Source organism: Nothobranchius furzeri, chromosome 2 (genome assembly GCF_043380555.1).
Source record: "Nothobranchius furzeri strain GRZ-AD chromosome 2, NfurGRZ-RIMD1, whole genome shotgun sequence".
Taxonomy (NCBI): Eukaryota; Metazoa; Chordata; class Actinopteri; order Cyprinodontiformes; family Nothobranchiidae; genus Nothobranchius; species Nothobranchius furzeri.
This window is the reverse complement of record NC_091742.1, coordinates 89,549,495-89,573,495: the sequence shown is the minus strand read 5'-3', so window position 1 is coordinate 89,573,495 and position 24,001 is coordinate 89,549,495. Positions and strand designations below refer to the sequence as shown.

The following is a 24,001-nucleotide window of genomic DNA, read 5'->3' as shown; positions in this document are numbered from 1 at the left end:
GGTTCTGATGTCAGAGGGAGGGTTCCTCATGTCCTGAAGAAGTCTGGAGCCTGTTGAGCTCACTGAAGAGGAAGTTCTTGTCTGGGGTGCTGCGAGACTAAAACATGTCGATGCCCGAGTGAAAATGTTTGTGCAGATTAAACTCACCACACACAGTTTCCTGTTAAGACAAATTGCTTTTAATAAATAAATAAATACATACATACATAAAAATTGTTTGGTTATACGGTTTTGCACAACTGACGCACACTTATTCTGTCATCTAATACGTTTTTAACCAGGAACAGTTTTATTTAATTACCATTTTAATCATTTAGTTACCATTTTCCACCAGTTGTTGGTCTGGAAGCACAATCAGCAGGGTTATGGATGCATCTACAGCCACATGTTTTCCTCTAAGCCATTAAAAACTTGTTTTAAATGAATTTAGATCATCTCATGTTGCGTCTGACGGCAGGCAGAGAGAACAGACGGACTGAAGATCACATCCTGGAATCAGTAATATCTCCTGCTTTGTAGATCTGAAGGTAACCTAGAGCTGAACCACTGACATTCAAGTCTATATTAGGACAAGTATAGCATCTATGCTAGCATGCAGACAAGCTCTCAAATTATAAACTACATCCTTACATTGATGAGTGTATTAAATAAACACTTATTTTCATTCAATTATACCTTTTTTAGCTAAATATAATCTGTGCCCTACATGTGTGCTACGTTCTGTTTCCGGCCTCTAAAATATAAAGCTGATGACTCGCTGGGCCCCACGCCCATACGGGGAGAGGTGGCACCGTGTAAAGGTCCCAGACCGGACCTATGCTAATCCGAACAGCCATGGTTTTTTTTCAGGGCGTTTGTTGCAGAGGTGTGACCAAGTCACTGCTTTGCAAGTCGCAAGTCTTTCCAGTCAAGTCTCGAGTCAAGTCCAAGTCAAAGACAACCAAGTCCAAGTCGAGTCCAAAGTCAGTGATGTGGTAGTCCAAGTCCTTAACTTTGAATTTTCAAGTCATAATCAAGTCATCTGTCCAACTTCAATTTAGTGACAATAATAAATAAACTCCAGAAATAAAGTTTCTTAAAGCTTCAATAATTTGCTCAAACAAGCAGAAAGTGCAACAGAAATGATCATAAACAAACAAAGTGCTGCTGCAGTTAGCGGAACAAGATCAAACCCAGAACGAAGAATGATTTATGTCCATGTCGGGCCACTTTTGTGCCAAAATTTAAAATATGATCAAGTCATCAAGTCAACAGATGCAAATCGATTCAAGTTGCAAGTCATTGGCATTCAAGTCTGAATCAAGTCATAAGTCTTTATAGATTTTATCAAGTCAAGCCAGAAGTCATTAAAATAATGACTCAAGTCTGACTCAAGTCCAAGCCACGTGACTCAAGTCCAAGCCACGTGACTCAAGTCCAAGCCACGTGACTCAAGTCCAAGCCACGTGACTCAAGTCCAAGCCACGTGACTCAAGTCCAAGCCACGTGACTCAAGTCCAAGCCACGTGACTCAAGTCCAAGCCACGTGACTCAAGTCCAAGCCACGTGACTCAAGTCCAAGCCACGTGACTCAAGTCCAAGCCACGGGACTCAAGTCCAAGCCACGGGACTCAAGTCCAAGCCACGTGACTCAAGTCCAAGCCACGTGACTCAAGTCCAAGCCACGTGACTCAAGTCCAAGCCACGGGACTCAAGTCCAAGCCACGGGACTCAAGTCCAAGCCACGTGACTCAAGTCCAAGCCACGTGACTCAAGTCCAAGCCACGTGACTCAAGTCCAAGCCACGTGACTCAAGTCCAAGCCACGTGACTCAAGTCCAAGCCACGTGACTCAAGTCCAAGCCACGTGACTCAAGTCCAAGCCACGTGACTCAAGTCCAAGCCATGTGACTCAAGTCCAAGCCACGTGACTCAAGTCCAAGCCACGTGACTCAAGTCCAAGCCACGTGATTCAAGTCCAAGCCATGTGACTCAAGTCCACACTTCTGGTTTGTTGTCTTTGATTTCCTGCTTTGTGGAGGCTTGTACTGCCTGATGCTGTAGCGTTCTGATGACTGGTGGTTTATGTTTCAGTGGGTGGTGATGTTTTGGTCTTTGCTGAGGGATATCCACACATCAAATTAAACACACCAGATGATGGATCATTTTCAGCCATTGTCTCTAAATTACGGAATGTTCTGCCTTTCCAAACTACAAGGAGCCCAGACCTCACTTTGTGTGATAAACAAACGCAGTGAAACGTCTCAGCAGCTCTACAGTCAAAACTTTGACTTTGAACAGATATTTGGAGAATCGGACAGTTTATCCAACACATCTAAGCTGCAATAAAACTCAGTGGGAAGAATGTCAAAAGGACCTTTGTTTCGCTGTTCTTTGTGAAATTACACAAACTTTATTTTACTTTTGTTTTCACTTGGTCTTGTAAAGTAGTGTGTTCCAACCCTGGTCCTCAAGGCACACTGTCCTGCCTGTTTTCCACACTGTCCTTTTAAAAACATGTGTTTCCCTGCTTCCACACACCTGACTTAAATGAAGTGATTAACAGGCATCTGCAGCACTTGATGTCCTGAGGAGCTGAGACATGGAAAACATATAGTACAGTGAGCCCTGAGGACCAGGGTTGGGAAACACTGTTGTAAAGCACCTTGGAGCTAGCCTAGAATCTGAACCACCATTTCCCAAAGAAAAAAATAAAAATTTCTTTCACAAGTCAGTCTAGCCACGCTCCACTGGAACCTCCATAGCCACGTACTATGTAGTATTTTATTATATAATATTGTGGCTGGCCAATCACAGCATGTTTACTTAGGAAAACTGTATTTTCATCATCTTCCTTGCATTTTCCACAATGTAATTGCGAACTGCCCCTCTGCCCCCAGTGCTCCACTGGTTGTGGTGGGCCAATCACAGCGTTCCATCAGTCCGATGGGAAGGATTTTAGTGCGACTGAGCAAAACTGAGACACAAATGGCTCCCTAGCAGTCCAATCACAGCGCTCTACAGGTTAGTGGGGACTTACTGAAAAACAAAAAAAAAGATGGCAACGGCTTGTTTAAAACGGCTTTGGCATCTATTTAGTACTGGCTCAGTGGCCTAGTGGTATGAGTATCCACCCTGAAACTGGGACATCATGGGTTCAAATCCACATTTGGGTCATACCAAAGACTCTAAAAATGGGAACCAATGCCTCCTCACTTGACACTCAGCTTTAAGGGATTTGATAGGGGGATTAAACCACCAAATAGTTCCCGTGCAATGCCATGTCAGTAGCACAGTGCTCCCCCAGCACGTCAAATTAAATTTTTATTCTGGATTATTTTAACTTGGGCTTTTCTTTGAGTCATTAGCAGATAGAGGTAATTAAATTTATTTAGAAAAAGGATGTAGTTGCATCTTCTGTGACGGAGTACGGCAGACTGCCCAGTTGACGAACATCCATACAAGTGAGTGTGTCACATTGTTTGTTATCCAATAGCATGAGGAGACAGTTTGAAAGACAACCGCACCCCCTTCCCCACTATCTATTCACATATATAGATTAGCTTGCCAGGATACGTTGGAGTGGCCCTTTTTAAACAGGAAATTGTCTCAATATGAAGAACGTGTGAGAAGCGGGAGACATCCAATTACACTAGTTGGGGCCAATAATGGGACCACTGGCTTAACTACTGAAGAAAGCTGTAGCTTTATTTATGCAACCCACAAGACAAATATTACCACTGCACAATCTGTTTAACAGCAGAGTATAGACGCTGTAATAAACTCTCTGCAGCAACACTCCAAAAGGGAAACGTAAGAACAGCAGCTCTCATCGCTGTTTAATGATGAGTGACTCATATGGCACCATGGCACCTCTCGAAGGAAACGGGAATTTGGTGAAACCCTAACAGCTTGGGGTACAAAATATGTGGCTTGTGGGCTAGATGCTGCCCTGATCTAGGGTAAAGGACTGCCACAAGAGGTATAAGACTAACATCTAAAATGTTTAACTACAAGGATCCCTTTTGGTACTCTTGTAGTAAATTGAGTTTTTTCTGTCCTGTGTGGATAGTCATGTGTCTATTTAAATTTGTCTTTCGACTAAATCTTTGCCCACAGAGCTCACAAGCAAAAGGCTTCTGTCCTGTGTGGACTTTAATATGACTGTTTAAATTTGTCTTCCGGCTAAATCTTTGTCCACAGAGCTCACAGGCAAAAGGTTTCTGTCCTGTGTGGACAGTCATGTGTCTATTTAAATGCGTCTTTTGGCTAAATCTTTGTTCACAATGCTCACAGGCAAAAGGCTTCTGTCCTGTGTGAACTCTTAAGTGATTCTTCAAACTTGTCTTATGACTAAATCTTTGTTCACATACCTCACAAGCATAAGGCTTCTGTCCAGTGTGGACCCTCATGTGATTGTTTAAACTTGTCTTATGACTAAATTTTTTCTCACAGAGTTCACAGGCAAAAGGTTTCTGTCCTGTGTGGACTCTTGTGTGACTGTTTAAATTTGCAATCTGGCTAAATCTTTGTCCGCAGAACTCACAATCAAAGGGTTTCTGTCCTGTGTGGACTCTCATGTGATTTTTTAAATTAGTCTTTTCACTAAATCTTTGTCCACATAGCTCACAAGCAAAAGGTTTCTGTCCTGTGTGGACTCTCATGTGACTTTTAAAACGTGATACTTTTCTAAATATTTTTCCACAGTGGTCACAACTAAGTAATTTTGGTTCTTTCTGGACCTTCCTGCATGAGTCTACATGTTGCTCCACTTCATCAAGTTTCTTATTAACCAAACAGCCTGAAGACCTTATTTGACTTGTAACTCTCATATGTTTCTGGAGAGACCACTTGTGGTGAAATTGTTCACCACACTCAGGGCAGCTAAATAATTTGTTGACAGTCTTATCAGATTCAGAATACCTGTTTTCATTCCAGTCATTGTCTCCGTTTCCAGTTTCAGACCCAGAGTCTGACAGTTCAGAGTGTAGATTCACATTATCTCCATTAACTTCAGTCTCTGAAGAATCAGAAGTCTGTTCACAAGGGTTCACATCTGGGTTCCTGATAGTATCAGTTTCTGTTGTCATCTGATCAGCTGAGCTGCTGGTTGGAACATCTCCGTCTTCCATTTGTTGGTGTTGAAGTTGTGAGAGCAGAAGTTTCTCTTCCTCATCCTCACTCTTTACAAAAACAACAGTGAATGGAAACCTAGCACCATCAGTCTCCTTCAAATGCAGCTGCTCTCCCTCCAGGTTAGTCCAGAGTTCCTCCTGTTCCTCCTTTATGTGAAGGTTTTCTGGGTCCTGCTCGTCTACACCAGCAGTCTGTTCAACGGGAGATTCTTCTTTAACCAGCAGCACCTGTTGAACATCTGTAGGAAACACAGAAATACATAAAACCAAAAACAACAGAAAGCGTGTACAATAGCAGTGGTGACACATGTGTGAGAAGAGGCATGATGCTTACTCTCAAGGTGCGCAAGCTCGTTCAAGACCGCCCCGAAAAAAACACAACTAATGACTTTAGTCGTCAATGGCAATGAATGAGTTAAATGCACTAAATAAAATGGATTGGCTAACACAACTCTACCACCGACTTAATTTGTTTTGCAATGTTGATGTTTTATCTCCACAACGAACAGACACCTGAAGGAGATCTGACGTGTTGTGGAGTTGCTAATGCTAATGTTTAGCTACTAGCTGAAACATTCTCTGCTGTTTCTTGGACGCTAAAGCAACAGCCTTCACTGCCACAAGCAAAGATGGGTCAGTCCATCATAACTCAGTGACAAATTTATTTAGATCTGCCAGGCTTTTCAAATTCTAGTTTCATCGCTTGTTTCCTCTCAGAAGCTAATGCTGGAGATGGGTGTAGAAAACTATTTTCATTTCTTTCCATCCATCCATCCATCCATTCATACATACATATCCGCTTATCCGGAGTCGGGTGGCGGGGGCAGTAGCCTAAAGCGAGAGGCCCAGACTTCTCTCTCCCCAGCCACTTGGGCCAGCTCCTCCGGGGGAATCCCAAGACATTCCCTGGCCAGGTGAGAGACATAGTGCCTCCACCGTGTCCTGGGTCTACCTTTAGGTCTCCTCCCGGTTGGACGTGCCTGGAAAAACCTCACCAGGGAGGCGTCCAGGAGGCATCCTGAAGAGATGCCCGAGCCACCTCAACTGGCACCTCTCGATGGCCACCAAAACGGATGCCCTCCACACCTTGGCTGCGCCTAGAAATCCTGTCCATAAAGGTTATGAACAGAACCAGTGACAAAGGGCAGCCTTGGCGGAGTCCAACTCTCACTGGGAACAGGCCCGACTTACTGCCGGCAATGCGGACCAAGCTCTGACACTAGTCATACAGGGACCTAACAGCCCGCATCAGAGGACCTGGTACCCCATACTCCCGGAGTACCCCCCACAGGGCCCCCCCGAGGAATGCGGTCAAACGTCTTCTCCAAATCCACAAAGCACATGTAGACTGGTTGGGCAAATTCCCACGCACCCTCCAGTATACCCTAAGGGTATAGAGCTGGTCCAGTGTTCCACAGCCAGGACGAAAACCACATTGCTCCTCCTGAATCTGAGGTTCAACAATCCGGCGGACCCTCCTCTCCAGAACCCCTGAATAGACCTTACCAGGAAGGCTCAGGAGTGTGATCCCCCTGTAGTTGGAACACACACTGTGGTCCCCCTTTTTAAATAAGGGGACCACCACCCCGGTCTGCCAGTCCAGTGGGACTGCCCCCGATGTCCACGCGATATTGCAGAGCCGCGTCAGCCAACACAGCCCCACAACATCCAGAGCCTTAAGTAACTCTGGGCGGAACTCATCCACGCCTGGAGCCTTGCCACACGGGAGCTTTTTAACCACATCAGTGACCTCAGCACCAGAGATTTGAGAGGCCACCCCAAAGTCCCCAGACTCTGCTTCATCACTGGAAGACGTGTCGGTGGGATTGAGGAGGTCTTCAAAGTATTCTGCTCACCTATCCACAAAGTCCTGAGTAGAGGTCAGTAGCACACCATCCCCACTATAGATAGTGTTGGACCCCACACTCTGTTTTCCACCCGTTTCTCCCCTCCCCGCAGCTTGGCGCATCTCTGTCTGATCGCGGCTTCTGTCTGCTGCACGGGCTGCCGGCTTGTGGAGCTCTGGATGGAAACCGATGTTTTCCACCCGGTTCTCCCCTCCCTGCAGCTCGGCGCATCTCTGTCTGATCGCAGCTTCTGTCTGCTGCGCGGGCTGCCGGCTTGTGGAGCTCTGGGATTGAAACCTTTCCACCTGGTTCTCCCCAGCGGCAGCTCTGCGCATCTCAGATCGCAGCAGCGCTTGTCTGCTGTGCGGCTGCCGGCTTTCAGCAGCTCTCGGGAGACGTCTGTGTTCCACCCGGTTTTACCCAGCGGTCAGCCCGGCGTATCTCTGACTCAGAAGCTCTGGTGTTGTGCACAGTTAACTCCAGTTGTAGCTAGGTTGCTACCTCCGTTAGCTTAGCTCCCAACTCCACATTAGCTTGTAGCTAGTTCAACCGGGTATCGTCAGTTGATCCCAGCCTTACAGCCCCACCCTCCCTCTCTTCTCTTTTGTGGAATTGTCTGGGCTTGACGGAACCTGTGACACTGTCAAAATGGCGGTGGTGGCCACCTCCCATTTGGCCTCAAAAACGTGTTATTGGAGTCTATGGAAACCCATTGTCCAATATTTATATGTCGATGGTGCTCCCTAGGTTTTCTTCAGCTCGCCTCTTTCGGTTGAATATTTAAAGTTACTTTTTCGTGCATTTGACAAGACAGAGCTGAAAACGGCTCGTGCATGCGTCGGTCACTGCCTCCGCTCGGGTTTTTGTTTTTCATTATTATTTTAACTCTCTCTCCCCCTCTCTCTCACACACACCTCAATCAGCATTGTTTTGTTTAACTATGTGTGGGAAAAATGCCAACAACGTTAGGATAAAATCTGTTTAATCAAATTAAAATAAAATGGTTCTAGTATTTCATATTTCCTAGTTCCTACTGCACGAGTTCAGATGTATTAATTCATGCAATTAAATAATAATGTTCTGATTTTATTGAAAAACTTGTTCTGTAATAGTTCCTTTACTATTGTAATCAAAAATATTTAATCACAGTTCTGAGGCTGCTCTGTAAATAGTTTTCAAACAAACAACACACATTACAACTTCTGATCAATTCATATCAATTTCAATTTAAAATAATGTATTGATGTAAACCTCACCCACTAATTTCCAAATAATAAATAAGAGGTGCATTCATCTGTGTTTCTCCTTTGATCCACATTAGTGATGTTTTCAGCACCAGAACAATGAAGCAAAGAAACAGATTCCTGAGTTTGTTAGTAATTTTATTTATTAGATGCATCTGACCTGTTCTTTTTTTCTCTGAAATGAGATCAAATCAGTGCTTCTATGGGTTGTCTCCTCTCTGCACTCGAAAAATGTACTTTATTATAATGTTCACTGTAATGCATCTTGATGTCCTTAACAAATAAATAAAATCAAAGATATTGGTCAATAATGCCAAATATGTAAATCTGTGTTTCAGTCATTTTTATACTGGCTTAAAAATACTTCATTAAGTCTACTAAGCAGGGGTGTAGAAGGTGTTTAATAGGGCCAGCCCAGTAATGATCTTGGACCAAAATAAAGGGGGCAGAAAGTCAAATAAAGGGGGGCAAGGGAGATGTTTATGTCTGAACATGGTGTTCATTATGGACAATCCATGACTGGCACAGAAGTCCAAAAACAAAGCACCACTCAAATTCAGAACAGGGGGGCCGTTCCTCCCAACCACACCTCTCCAGGTCTCACGGTCGTTGCCCACGTGAGCGTTAAAGTCCCCCAGCAGAACGAGGGAGTCACCGTAAGGAGCGCTTTCCAGCACCCCCCTCCAAGGTCTCCAAAAAGGGTGGGTAGTCTGAACTGCAGTTTGGTGCATAAGCACAGACCACAGTCAGAACCCGTCCCCCCACACGTAGGCGGAGGGAGGCTACCCTCTCATTCACTGGTGTAAACCCCAACGTACAGGCACCAAGATGGGGGGCAACTAGTATGCCCACCCCTGCTCGGCACCTCTCAGTGGGAGCAACTCCAGAGTGGTAGAAAGTCCAACCCCTCTCAAGGAAACTGGTTCCAGGGCCAGAGCCATGCGTTGAGGTGAGTCCGACTATATCTAGTCGGAACCTCTCAACCTCACACACCAACTCAGGCTCCTTCCCCACCAGAGAGTTGACAATCCATGTGCCAAGAGTCAGCTTCTGTAGCCGAGGATCAGACCGCCAAGGTCCCCGCCCTCGACTACCACCTGTCACACACTGCACCCAACCCCTTTGCCCCCTCCCATGAGTGGTGAGCCCATGGGAAGGGGGACCCACGTTTCCTCTTCGGGCTGTGCCCGGCCGGGCTCCATGGGTGAAAGCCCGGCCACCAGGCGCTCACCAACGTGGCCCACCTCAAGGCCTGGCTCCAGAGGGGGGGGGGGGGGGGCGGTGACCCACGTCTGGGCGAGAGAACACAGTTTCCATTTATATAATTCATCATATGAGGTCTTCATTTTCAGCCTGCATGAAAAAAATCTGAGTGATAGATTATAATCAGAAATAATAATAAAATTGTTTTTTCAGTGAACCACACCTTTAAAAATCTGAATTATTTTAAGTCCTATTGCTGGTTATGTTTTAATAAAAGTTTAAAGGTATTTCCCCATTTTTATAACCATCTTCATCTAAGAGCAAACATGTTTGTTGTGGTTTCACTAAACCACCCTCGGAGGGTGACAAATATACCTAAAATTCTAAGGCCAAAGATCAACAAGAAATATTTAATGGGTTCATGTTCTGCCTGCACGAAAAACTCTAAGTGACCAATTATATTCAGAAATTATAATTGAAAAACTTGTTTGTTTTTTCAGTGAAGTTGAAGTTTGAAGAGCTGGCTTAGTGAAGAACTATTTTTTTACTTGATATTACTGAAATACAAACAGGCACTTGAGTTTCAAATGCAGACTGAATGTGAAAATTGTCTATACCATTTCCTGCATTAGCCACAGAAATAAAATAAAATGGGGAAACACTCAGGTAAGAAGCCAAACGGATCTTCATTACAATATAAATTAGAATTTATGGGCTCAACCACCGTGGTTTGCAACCAGAGACGGCTGTTTATTTTTCAGCCAAGAGAGCGGAGCACATCTCAGCTAGCAGAAGCTAACAGTTAGAAATGGCAACTCCACAACATGGTGAAAAATGTTAAGGCTTACTTCTACTTCCCGAAACAAGATTGTTATATTAAGCTAAGAAGTCTGTGCCCCAGACAAGCTGGTTCCCAACGTCAGAGACTTTCTAGGTTGCTTACTTCTTACCAAACCTGGAATCTTGGTGTGACCTTTGTAACGTCCAGCAATGGTCAGTTTTCACCTACAGATTGACCTACATGCAACCGGTCATCTGCAGACATAAATTCCATTCTCTAATGTGGATTTTACATCCTAGCTTCCTACAAACCAAGAAGGATAATGCTGCCTTGTTGACATTTTAGGAGGAACAATATGTCAGACTGTGTTCCCAAACAAAGCCTTCTTTTGATAACACCGCAGGATTGCTCACTCTCTGAATAAAGTGACTATTTTCAGCTCATATGAGTTAATCAATCATGAAATGGAATCAACAAATGTTATATGAATAATAATAATGTTTTGATTAATCTGTGCTTAAATTAATAAGGTTGATTAATCTGTGCCTGAATTACTGAAGTTTGAAATGACAAGTGAATCATTATCTACACTCAGACACAAGGTTCATTAGAGATAAATTAAAGTTAAACGTCATGACACATAGATATTTTCTTAGCCAAAAAGCCGAGCATCCTGTATCTGAAAGAAGGCGTGATGTTCTGAGGTTTGCTTGTTAACACCCCTTAACATGGCACGTCCTGGTTGGCCAAGAAATCATAATATGAGAATATTAAAACAGAGTTCACTGGACGGTGAGTCAGCTCTAGAGAAATCTATGGACAGGCCATCCGGAGTGAACCCTCTTTAACCCAGAGAATTTTTGACAAGCTGTCAAACACCCTGCTACAAGCTACAGCTGACACAGCAAAACGGTTCCTTCAGCTATTCAGAAACAGCTGTTCTGGACACAAATGATTTCATCTATCTGTTGTGACTCGGGAGACGACTCTGAACCGACCTGGTCATATTGCGGTCTTTTCTACGAACCGCGGTACCTTGGGGTCTTGGGAAATGTCAGTTAAAAACTGTTAAAAAAGAACAAAGTAATGGATTGTGACGTTACACACAGAACAAATGTCAAAAAAGAGGAAGGCTGCAAATTCAATCCCGCCTTCCAAGACAGAGAATTCTGCTGTAGTGTCCTTGGGCAAGACACTTAACCCTCCCTGCCTGCTGGTGGTGGTCAGAGGGACTGATGGCGCCAGTGCTCGGCAGCCTTGCCTCTGTCAGTGTGCCCCAGGGCAGCTGTGGCTAGATTGTAGCTCATTATCACCGTGTGAATGTGTGTGTAAATGGATGAATGATACACTGTAGCTTAAAGTGCTTTGGAGTCTGCTGACTCTGAACGGTGCTATACAAGTCCTGAAGAGGAAGCAGATAAAGGAGGAAAAGTAGAGGCTCCAGCACAGAACCCTGTGGGACACCATGGGTGAGGGATGTGGTAGAGGACTGAAACTTGGAGATGGCCACAGCAAATGAACGCTCAGACAGATAAGAGAACCAGTCCAGAGCAGATCCAGATAGGCCTATCCAGTCCCTCAGCCTATCAGGTAACAGGTGATGGTCAACAGTGTCAAAGGCTGCAGTCAGATCCAACAGAACCAGAACAGAACAGTCCCCTGCATCACTGTGAGTCAGAAGGTCGTTGAAGACCCTAAGAAGAGCTGTTTCAGTAGAATGAGCTCTACGAAAACTTGACTGGAAGCTATCATAGATGTTATGTTCATCAAGAGCAGCTGTGAGTTGTTTAGCCACAACCTTTTCCAAGATCTTGGAGATGACAAAGATGAGGGTTTGATGTCAAACAGGCATGCAGACTTCTTCATAAAATTAACTAGTTTGGTTAGCTCAGGCACAGAAACAGGAGAAAAACCATCTAGGATAACGGGCCGAGGTGGAGTCGAGAGAGGCAGAGATAAGGCTGAGGGAGAGATGCTAGATCTGACCTTATTGACTTTGTCCACAAAGAAAGACAGAAAGTTTTCACAGTCTGCAACAGAGTGGATGGAGGCAGTAGGAGCAGAAAGATGTATTCCAAGTTCTTTTTTTAGAAAAAAATATGTATTTCCACCTTCTTCAACAGCGGGCCGCCTCTTTAACCGACATCCATTGCGGTGAGTATGTCACGTTGTTCATTGTCCAGTAGCACGCGGAGATAGTTTGAAAGACAACGGTAGAACCCGCCCCACGACAGAGACTAAATCATATATTTATTTAGTCTGGCTTGCCAGGCTAACACTATCCAGCATGTTTGGGTTATTTCACTGCTCTAACATACAAGGGCCCTCATTCATCAAAAGTACATAGAAACTGTCTTTTAATCTTTCCCACAAATAAAATTGAGAAAGTTCGTATGAACGGCCATAATTCTGATTTATGAAACATGCGGTGGCCACTTGTGTGCATTTTCCTCTGCGATCAAGTGATGATAAATTCCACCTGTGCATACCCAGGCGCTTGTGTCTGTTCAGTCATTTACATACAAGAACAAATGGTAATTACCACACAATGCAAAAAAATGGTTCAAACACAAAAGATACGCAAAGATCTGTTTGTAAGTACAGTGGATGAATGAAGGCCCTGGTTTTAATAAGAAAATGATTTACAGGTTCCTGTAGAACTTGACAAAATGCTGAACAGAAAGTCATCTTCTAGGAGCCATCATCTTCCACCATTGAAAGAGGTTGCATGTCTTTGACAATCATGTTTAAAGTCTCTTTCCGGAGTATTTCTCTTATCCGATGGCACCATCTAGTGGCTGACAAGCACATCACACATATATTCTCTCAATGCGTGTTTTTAAGATGGCGACTTCACGTTTCTTGTTTATTAATGTACTTCTGTGGCTGACAAATAGCGAAAACACGTTGCTTTGCGAGTATTATTCTCATGTCATGTTGGGTTTTCATATATTTATATTTTAGAGACTTACTTGTCCGTGAAAAGTTATCAACTCTAGCCTGGCAAGCCAAACTAAATAAATGTATTATTTAGTCTGGCAACGCTCCATTGACGGCTCTCGGTTGTGGGGCGGGTTGTCTTTCAAATGATCTCCTCATTCCACTGGACAATGAATGTGACATACTCTTGTTTCACTCTGTTGCATCATCTCACCCACCAGGCATATAGCGTGCCCTGATTGGCCCACAAAGTGGCTAAAGCTCTGTGATTTGTTCACTAAGCAGATAGAGCACTATGACTGGCCCACCTTTATGGACCAATCACAGCTCTTTATGTGTCTGAAACCCCTCTAGAGAGCTGTGATTGGCCAGCCAGAATGCTGTTTGGGGCTGCAGAGGTTCCAGTGGAGCATTCCAAGACCAAACTTTGCAAAGCAAGAATTTGGTCTAGTTCACTAGGCTAAATCAACTCTGCATCAGCCGAGGTACTCCTTAAATTTGAAGCATGTTAGCGGTAGTCTAACGCTATTGGTTAGTTCTGGTTTGTGCTCAGTTTCCTATTGCACGGAGCTCTGCAGGGCAGGGGACGTGCTTAGCAACAAAAAAAAAAAAAAAAGATGTGTTGCTTTCATTTTATCAAAAAAAAAAGAGTACTTTTACAGATTTCTAACAAATCACACACTTTTTGAAAGGGGAAAACTCCAGAAAGCTACTTTAACATCCCGTGTCAACTCATCTCTGCTGCTCAGATGAACACGGAGCCACACAAACATGTCCCAACCACACCGTGGTCTGCTGCTAAACATATGAAATAAGTAAATAATGAGGCTGAGATGTCAGGCCCAAAAAGACTCAGTTACATGAATTAAATGAGCGTCGTCTAGTTCGCTCTTTCACATCTGACATTTATAATCAACGTCTAATGGAACAAAGTTCACCCAAATATCAGTAACATTTAAGGTGGTATTAATACCGCTCATCCTTGTCAAAATAACAGATCTAAATATATCCCGTTAAACTATAATCAGTAGAAATGAATGAATTTCATTAACTTTCTCAGTATTAGTGGAAATGCTAATAACATTTAATTTTTAATGGCAACAATATAATGGTGGCATATATTTTCAGTACCAAACTAGCTTTAAATATACAGCCCATTTAAACTATGGATGGAGATTCACCAATTACGACGTGACTGCACCGGTAGCTTCAGTGTGCATCGGTCGGTTATAACTAACGACTATATCGCAATGTATCTATTCATGCGTGTCTCTCATCGGTAAAACCCGTGGTTATTTCGATTACTTCAGTTTATCTGCTGTATTCTCATTTTTTAGGTGCACTGAGCGCACCATCAGTAGTGGAAGCCAGGTGGTACGCATATTAACACAAGTACGTGCTTGATGTATTAACTTGTCAAAATAAACTTCCTGAAAACCACAAACTGCTGACTGGTGACAATTTGCACACATGGAGCGACACGGTCTGAGGTGTCTGCAGCAACTGGTTCCTACGAGCATTTTAATTGATCTGCACACCGGGTGCTTTAAGCAAGATTATTTAAAATAACTCGTTAATATTTTAACGTTTGCAAGCAGAGACTGTCTAAAACTAATGGTTGAAAATTTTTGGATTTTCAGAAACTCACGTTGATGGCTCTTTTTTCTAATGATTTCAGCAGTAATGTAGCAATAAAACAATGTATGATAAGTAAAAACAACGATGGAGTGCATTTTCTTCTCATGTTTACTGATTAATTGAAACCAGAGGGTCAAATACCTCCTTAGAGAGAAAGAGAGCTGGAATAATTGTGATTTTCAAAAACCAGATGCGAGCTTGTAAATTACTTTAAAAGTGTTTCAAATCGCATCATGAACTGTATCTAATCAAAAATCAGTAGAAATTTGTCAGCGCTGATTAATCGGATCGGTGGACGGTTTGGCGTATCGTTAATGTATCTGTTAGCGTATCGAGATGCTAATCGGATCAGCCTCAGTTGTGGGGATGGACCATCGACATATAAATATTGGACAATGGGTTTCCATAGCCTCCAATAACACATTTTTGAGGCTAAATGGGAGGTGGCCACCACCGCCATTTTGACCGTGTCACAGGTTCCATCAAGCCCAGACAATTCCACAAAAGGGAAGAGAGGTGGAGCTGAGGGTGGGGCTGTAAGGCTGGGATCAACTGACGACACCCGGTCCAACTAGCTACAAGCTAACCCAAAGCTAACGCGGAGGTGGGAGCTAAGCTAACGGAGGTAGCAACCTAGCTACAACCGGAGTTAACTGTGCACAACACCAGAGCTTCTGAGTCAGAGATACGCCGGGCTGACCGCTGGGGAGAACCGGGTGGAACACAGAGGTCTCCGAGAGCTCCACAAGCCGGCAGCCTGCGCAGCAGACAGGAGCAGACAGAAGCCGCGATCAGACAGATGCGCAGAGCTGCGGGGAGGGGAGAATGGGTGGAAAACATCGGTCTCCTGAGAGCTCCACAAGCCGATAGTCGGAACCCAGCTCCACCAACATGTTATATTTCAACCCATTTTCTAAAGTGCAGCATTATGTTAAATGCACTGGGTTTTACCCTATTACATTTACATTTCATGGTTAAACAGTGCATGTTAAAATCTAAGCTCAGCAGTGACCTAAAATACATAAATATAATTTTACTGACCGAAAAAAATGAAGTGGAGACTCCTTGGACGCTCTATTAGTGCAATTAATGCCACAGCAAGTCATTTTGTCCAACAATTGCACAAATAATATCCAAAACAGAATAGACAAACACAGAGACTCAAAATCCCCGAACAGTTTCCAAGCCAGACCGAGGCTCGGACTGAGGTCTTTCGTACGGAGCTAGCTCTGTGGTCACGTGGGTCTGATGCTCATTAATTATACAGAATTTTAGGCTTTTAATACACTTAAACAGAAGAGTGAGAAAAAAAATTCACCCCCCTCAGAGTTGTCATGAGTGTAAACTAGATCATTTAAACCAAAAACATGTTTTGGTACCAGGCTGTAAACATGTTTATTTCTGCTGTGAAATTGGTATTTTTAACATGGAAGTCAATGAGGATTTGCTCGCTTCTGACACCAGCCCCTAGTGGATGAGGATGGAACTGCAATTTATTTCATTTCCGGGTTTGCTTCAATTTTTCACCCGCATTGTGGAGGCTCGGGATGGACACAGCGTGACAGCTGACCAAGGTGCTGTACAGTAGGGACAACAGCACAGAAAGCAGCAACGTATAACCTTCACACATAAGACAGACTTCCCCATTTTTATAAGACTACAGAGCAGAAAACCTTCTAAAACCAAAGTAAAAGACAATATAAAAAATCCACTATTTCTTGCAATGACGCAGATTTGCGTTTATCTTTGGAGATAACTTGCTTTGTAATGCGATTGAGGCCACTATCGTTACGTTTTCTTTAACAAGCAGCTCCTAAAGGTGTCTGACCCCATCAGTCCCTGTGCAGGTTCTGGTGATCTGAGCTTCAGCTCTAACAGAGACGCTCCTGGAGCGCTGCAGCACAAAATTCATACGACGCCATGCCAGGACGGCGCGTTTATTAGACACACCGCTGAGGTAATATTACGCCGATTTGCCTGAGTTGTGTCATGTAATATGGGCTAAGAGGCTAAATGCATTTACCCCATTTAAAACAGAGTAAGCATCATCCAACCAGAGGTACGGAACATGTATGGCACACTCCAGACGCAGTCTAGAGGATTGTTTTAACCTCGTTCGGCAAAGATGAAATTAAAATGGTAAATGGCCTGTATTTGTACTTTTTTAGGGTTCTACAACCCCCCCAAGGTGCTTCGCAACACAATCAGTCATCCACCCATTCACATACATATTCACACTCTGGTGAGAATGAGCTACGTTGTAGCCGCAGCTGCCCTGGGGCGCACTGACGGAGGTGAGACTGCTGAACACAGGCACCACCGATCCCTCCGACCACCACCAGCAGGCAAGGCGGGTTGTGTCTTGCCCAAGGACACAACAGCACCATTCTCTGGTGGGAGCCGACATCAAACCTGCAACTTTCCAAACACTGGACAACCCGCTCTACCTCCTGAGCTGCTGCTGCCCTCCTCTCTGTGGAGTACGCCAACAGAACAGCGACCCGACTACGCGTTTCCAGACAAGTCAAAGTTTCAGCTGAATTCCAGCTTTTACTGCATTAAAAGAGGCAGTAATGACTAAAGCAGGGGCGGAAACTCCCTGCCCCGAGGGCAGCATCAGGCATGTTTTAGTGGTTTCCCTGCTCCGGCACAGTTGATCCGCCGGTTCAGCAGCTCATGAAGCGCTGCAGAAGCCTGTTAATCACCTGCTGATTCATGCAGGGAAACAACAAAAACATGCTGGATACCGACCCCCGAGGAAGGGAGTTGTCTACCCCTGGACTAAAGAATGTTTTAACAGATTTTTGACAGAAAGAAGAGATGGAGCTGATTTCTGGTTTCAGGAGCCGATGTTGATGTTTTCTTGTGTTTGTGCATCACTGAAGTCTGTCTGCAGAGACCATCTGTACAGAGATGCTGGATTATGGATGTGGGAGTGCTGATGGTTTGGTGTGCACCAGTACCTGTGTCCATGCTGTCCAGGTCCAGGTGGTGAAGAACACACGATGAGTCAGTCCCAGATCCTGAAGTGGTAGCAGGTTTTCTTTAGCCGTGTTTAGCTAACAGCTGCAATAGAAACAAAGCAGGAGAGCTGATTAGGATTCGGGGCTTTTCCGTCGGAGAGTGTGAGCAGGATGGATCAGAGAGCGAGCAGCGATCCTGCATCATGACCAGCTCAGATGAGCGAGTCTGATAGAGGGAACCTCTTCAATCTGATGAAAGCAGCAAAACGAGCGCGTTTCTCAGAGAGGCCAAAGGAACAGCAGCAGATCCAGAGGACAGGAAGTCTAGAGAAAAGCTTTTCTCACCCACAACCTGATTCTGGAGCTCCGATTGCCACGAAGACCGCAGAATATCTTCTCCGGTTCTGGAAACAACTCCACCAAGTTGTTGAGGAGAAGAAAGTTTCCACAGCCTGGTGATGGTTACAGCGCTGCTACAGTCTGCTAGCTTCTAGAGGAGCTTTTTTCCTGCTTTATGTCTCCTCCTCTTCCGGGCGGCTCGTGGGTCCACTGAGGCTATTTTCTAATCCGTCTGCCTTGCGCTCTGAATTACACACGTTGTAGTAAAATTTTAATGAAAAACATTTAGGTGTGTTTCGAGCATGTTTGTCACGTATTTTGAGATTTATTTGCAGGGGCGGAATGTGAAAAAATATTTGGTGGGGGCGGGGGGGGGGGTATACATAGCCCCGAATAAGTATAAAAATTCACAGTTGGAAAATAACAATATTTCCAAAACAGCCATTATTTCCCTCCTCTAAATAAGCAGTGTTAGTATGGAAGCCCAATGCTGCTACTGGGATTTAAAAAAATAATAATCTCATTATTATTGTTAAAGACAGAAGACGGGAGTTGCCGGATTCTGAGGGCGTGGTGATTGGACGCCGGCTGGTCCTTGTTACGGGTAATGAGGCCGGAGAGAACAAAAGGGTGGCAGATCTACCAAGGTGGGTGTGTGTGGTCGACCTGTCATTGTGGCACCGGATTCTGGTGGTGAGGATGGACTCGATGACTGCAGTGTAGAACTGCCTCATCAACTGTACTGATTGAATTTCTTCAGCTGCCTCAAGAAGTTTTTATGATGGAGGTGATGGTGGGCTCCCACTTGAGGTCTTGGGTGATGGTGGTGCGCAGGAAGCGACATGAGTCCACCATCGTGATGAGAGTGTCAGACAGGGATATTGGGGGGGGGGGGGGGCTTCCTAAAGTTCACAACAAACGTTTAGCACCAGGTTGTTGTGGCTGCACCAGGACACTAGCCGTTCCACCTCCAACTCCATTCTGTAGTCATCCCCGTCAGAGATAAGTCTGATGACTGTGGTGTCATCTGCAAACTTGATAAGCTTGACAGACTCGTGGTTGGAGGTGTAGCTGTTGGTGTACAGGGAGAAGAGCAGAGGGGAGAGAACACAGCCCTGAGGGAAACCAGTGCTGATGGTCCGCACACATTTTTCCCCAGCCTGACGTGTTGCTTCCTGTCCATCAGGAAGTCAGTGATCCACCAGCAGTTGGGGTCAGGCATGTTCATCTGGGACAGTTTGTAATGGAGGAGGTCTGGGAGGATTGTGTTGAAGGCAGAGCTGAAGTCCAAGAAGAGGATCCTGGTGTAGGTACCCGGGAAGTCCAGATGCTACAGGATGAACTGTAGAGCCATGTTGATGGCCTCATCTACAGACCTGTTGACTCTGCAGGGGGTCCAGTAGGGGTGCTGTGAGGGTCTTAAGAAGGGGGAGAACCAGGTGTTCAAATTACTTCATGACCGCAGGTGTCAGAGCCACATGTCTTTAGTCATTGAGTCCAGTGATCCTTGGCTTCTTGAGGACTGGGACTATGGTGGAGATCTTAAAACAGGCAGAAACTTGATACCTCTAGTGAGGAGTTAAAAGTGCCCTTAAACACTGGGGCAAGCTTTTCAGCACAGTAAGGCACTTTCACACAAGCACACCGCCTGGACAGAGTTTGGAGTGTTCTCATTTAGGTAACCTTGGATTTTCCCGTGCGCAACCGGATATCTTTTCAGCCCTCTTCACGAGGCGGTCTGCCTGGAGCCGAACAGGTTCGATACACCCACTCCTGGATAGCTGGCCAGCTCAAAATCGCTGGTACTATTAGGGGGAGCCTCTGATTGGCAGATAGAATCAGCCTGCAGGACCTTCCTGCATGCGTGGTTCATTATCATTCTGAATGATGGGGAGTTAACTGAAGCTGTTTTTCTGTCCCTCACCACTGTGAGGTGCACACACACACACACACACACACACACACACACACTTGTTTTTATATATTTGTGTGGACCTCCATTGACTTCCATCTGTTTTAGTGACTTCACTATGCCTAACCCATACCCCAACCCTAACCAATGGGGTTCTTTTCCTAACCCTAACCAAAATGTTGATTCACAACAAACCTCTAAAACCCAGTTTTAGGGTGCTTTAGCATTGTGTGGACCAGCAAAATGTCGCCACAATGTAAAAATGTCCGCACAAGTCCAGATTAAAGTTTTGTCCACCTAAACCTATAAAGACACACACACACACACACACACACACACACACACACACACTGCTGCCAGACACAGAAAAGTTGGAACAAAATATAAATTTAAATCAATCTTTGGTGGCACCACCCTTTGCCTCCAAAACAGCACCGAATTTTCTAGCTGCACGTTCCCATTTTTTGATGAAGGAACTGGGCTGGTTGGTTGTTCCAAATATTTTGGAGAAAGATCTGTGGATGTAGTCTTTCTCACATCCTTCTGTCTCTTCATGTAATCCCAGACACACTCCATGATGCTGAGATCAGGGGCTCTGTGAAGGCTAGACCATCACTTCCAGGACTTCTTGTTCTTCTTCACACTGAAGATTGTTAATGACTTTGGCTGGCTGTTTGAGGTCACTCACTTTGTATTTTGTAATAAAAATAAACATAAACATTCATTGTTTTAATATTTCTGAACGCATCCTTTGTTTACAGTATTTTTTCACACCTGCCTAAGACTTTTGTACAGTACTGTTTAAAAATAGAATTTTTCGCTCTTATAGTTCAGAAACACGTTTATTAAGCACGGTTTATTTTAAATGGGTGATATTACTCAAGAATACAGAACTGTAGTACAATTATTGGCAAAAATCTATAGTTTTTGTCATGATTTTTTAATGAAACAGGCCGCGTTTGTCATGATTCTGTGAATGACGATAAACAATGGGAGGAATTTCTTGTTTACAGGATAATAACAATATTCTACAAGCCATTTACAAGCTAACTGTCAGGTAAACATACAACAAGCGGTAATATAACAACTTCCAGATGTAGCACGTCTCTTCAAGTAAACAGCCTGTGACGTAGTAATCGTCTGCGCATTCCCCCAAACTAGCGTATATATCGACGAGTAGCACGGATAGACTTTTTTTTAACCATCTTTATTGACACATATGCAACAGACAAGACATAACATATTGACAAAACAACATCGATGTACAGGGTGTGATGCATTAGATGTACAATGGCAAACAGAGAAGAAAGAGAAAAAAAATTTTAATAAATAAAAATAAACATAAATAATTATACACAAATAAATGAAATAAAATTCCACTAATACGTTACCTTGTAACATGGGGTATAATAGAATTCATCAAATTGGATATTTTCACAGCTTTCTTGTTTTTACTAATTCTACGTACAGAGTCATGAAAGAAATTAAGATCAATACAAAATAAAGTTACATCTGACTTTATGAATGTGAAATTTACCCAACAGACACAGCAATTTTATTACATCTTTAACTTCCTTGTTCCATTTAATGTTTAAGAATAAGACCATACTTTTATTAAAAGTAATGAATATTTTATGAGATCCCAAACTAATGAAGACAATTGATTCCAAAACCGTACAACTAAAGGACAACCATAAAACAAATGAGTAAGAGACTCAACACCTGCTTTGCAAAAGGAACATAAAGGGGACACATCAGGTCTAAATCTATTAATAAATTCATTACACAGATAATATCTATGTAAGATTTTCAAGTGTATTTCTTTAACTTTATTGGGGACAAAAAAATTCTGAATCTTAAAAAAGGCATTGCTACTGATGAGGTTTACTGCACACGAGACGCCTACAGCGTTGGTTCATCTGCCTCCGGGTACACCCGATACGTCAGAAGAGACGTATGTTGAGGGTTCCCCCAACAGTGGGTGGGACCTCGCTCACTGGGGCAATCCCTGCATCCTCTCACACCCCATTGGACGTCCTACGTCACACCCATCTGTTTTTACGGATGCGTCACTGTTGGGATGGGGGGGGCACGTGCTTGTCCCAAACGGTGGCAGATCGCTGGCCCTCCCACACGCACGAGCACATAAATGTGTTGGAGCTTATGACAGTGAAAAATGTGGTCAGACACTTCGCTGCCCTTCTCGACGGCCGTCATGTTGAAGTTCACACAGACAACCAGGTGGCGGCAGCAAACATAAATTGCCAAGGGGGAGTTCGATCCCTCCCACTATTGCGTGTGGCCACAGATTTTCTGTTGGGCACATGTCCACCTGCTGTCCATCAAAGCCACCTACATTCCGGGGGTCCTGAATGTAGCAGCGGACATCCTGTCGAGAGGGGGACCCCGCGACTCCGGCTGGCGCCTGCATCCCGCACTGATATCACAAATCTGGATCAAGTTCGGGGAACCCTCTGTGGATCTGTTCGCGGCTCGCGAAAATGCTCAGTGTCGCCTGTGGTTTTCCCTGAGTCCCCGGGACCACCCCCCACTTGGAGCGGACGCCGTCTCACACCAGCCCTGGCCTCAGACGCTCCAGTATGTGTTTCAGCCAGTCCCACTGATTCCCCGTCTCCTGGACCGAAATCGGTCGGAACAGTTCTCGGTAATTCTGGTAGCTCCCAGACGCTTGTCCGCGTCATGGTTTCCGGATCTGCAAGCGCTAGTGTCCGGCTCCCCGTGGAGGCTCCCGTGAAGGGCAGACACCCTTCTCCAGGCGGATGGGATAATCAAACATCCTCCAGAAATAGGCCAACGGCTGTGGGTCTGGCCGCTGAGCGGTAAGAGGCTTAGAGGCTTCTGGGCTTCCGCATGATGTGGTCGCCACGATTCAGAGTGCGCGGGCGCCTACTACCGTCACATCTTATGCTGCTAAATGGGCAGCTTTTCAGAAATGGTGCACAAAGCAGAATGTTCAAGCGCTCTCCTGCCAGCTGGCGGATGTCCTATCGTTTCTGCAGATACTGATGGACAGGGGCCTCACATTCAGCACTATTAAAACATATGCTGCAGCTATCTCATCCTGTCACCAGGGTTTTGGAGATAGATCTGTTTTCAATCATCCCATCACAAAACGTTTTCTAAAAGGTGTCAGGAGGAACAGACCTGTGTCCCGCCCGCTATTTCCCCAGTGGGACCTAACGGTGGTTCTGCGCGGCTTATCTGAAGCCCCATTTGAACCCTTGGACCAGGTCTCACTCAAGTTCCTGTCACTCAAAACTGCCTTGCTGCTGGCGCTGGCATCAGTCGAGGGTGAGCAACCTAACCGCCCTCTCAGTGGCTCCCGCATGCCTCAGGATCCGGGAAGATGGTGGATCTGCTGTTTTATGCCCCAACCCAGCCTTTGTGCCCCAAAACATTAATACTTCTTTCAAATCCAGGTCAATTTCATTGGCTGGACTTTTTCCTCCTCCCCATAATTCTGATGAGGAGGCGGCTTCCCACCTTCTCTGCCCGGTGCGCGCGCTCGCACAATATGTGTCACGCACTTCAGGGATTCCCCGCTCACAAAGCCTGTTTGTGCACTACAGAGACTCTTCCCTTGGGCAAGCGCTGTCGACCCAGCGTCTTTCACACGGGCTATGTGACGCCATTTCACTCGCTTACACATCATCAGGGCGGGATCCTCCTGAAACACTCAGGGCTCACTCAGCCAGAGGGATTTCCTCTTCTATGGCGCTCCACAGTGGTGTGTCGATGGAAGACATTTGTCAGGCTGCTTCATGGGCCATTCAGTCAAACATGGCAGACGAAGAGATAGAATTCCTCTCACTGATCGGACTTATGTTAAGCATAATTCTGCGCAAACGAAGACGCATAAGAGACCAGGATGATGAAGCTCAATGGTTAAGGGAATCACGGAAGCGGTGTGATGCGCTCCGTCGCGCGTCTAGACGGTACCGTAGGAGGCGAGCCATGGTTCGCTGCATGCTACAGCAGCGAGCTATCTAGGAGCACACAG

At 44.9% G+C, this 24,001-nt stretch overlaps 1 protein-coding gene across 1 annotated transcript; it reads right to left on the bottom strand.

Moving 5' to 3' along the window:
* Positions 1-156: 156 nt before the first annotated feature.
* On the bottom strand, positions 157-18,258 carry LOC107376839 (zinc finger protein OZF). The gene is made up of 3 exons (XM_070548289.1): positions 18,075-18,258; positions 17,730-17,832; positions 157-5,352 (listed from the first exon to the last, which is right to left on the bottom strand). Exons 2-3 carry the CDS (start codon positions 17,737-17,739, stop codon positions 3,989-3,991), a joined length of 1,374 nt encoding a protein of 457 aa, XP_070404390.1. The 5' UTR covers positions 17,740-17,832; positions 18,075-18,258; the 3' UTR covers positions 157-3,988.
* Between the last annotated feature and the right edge of the window lie 5,743 nt (positions 18,259-24,001).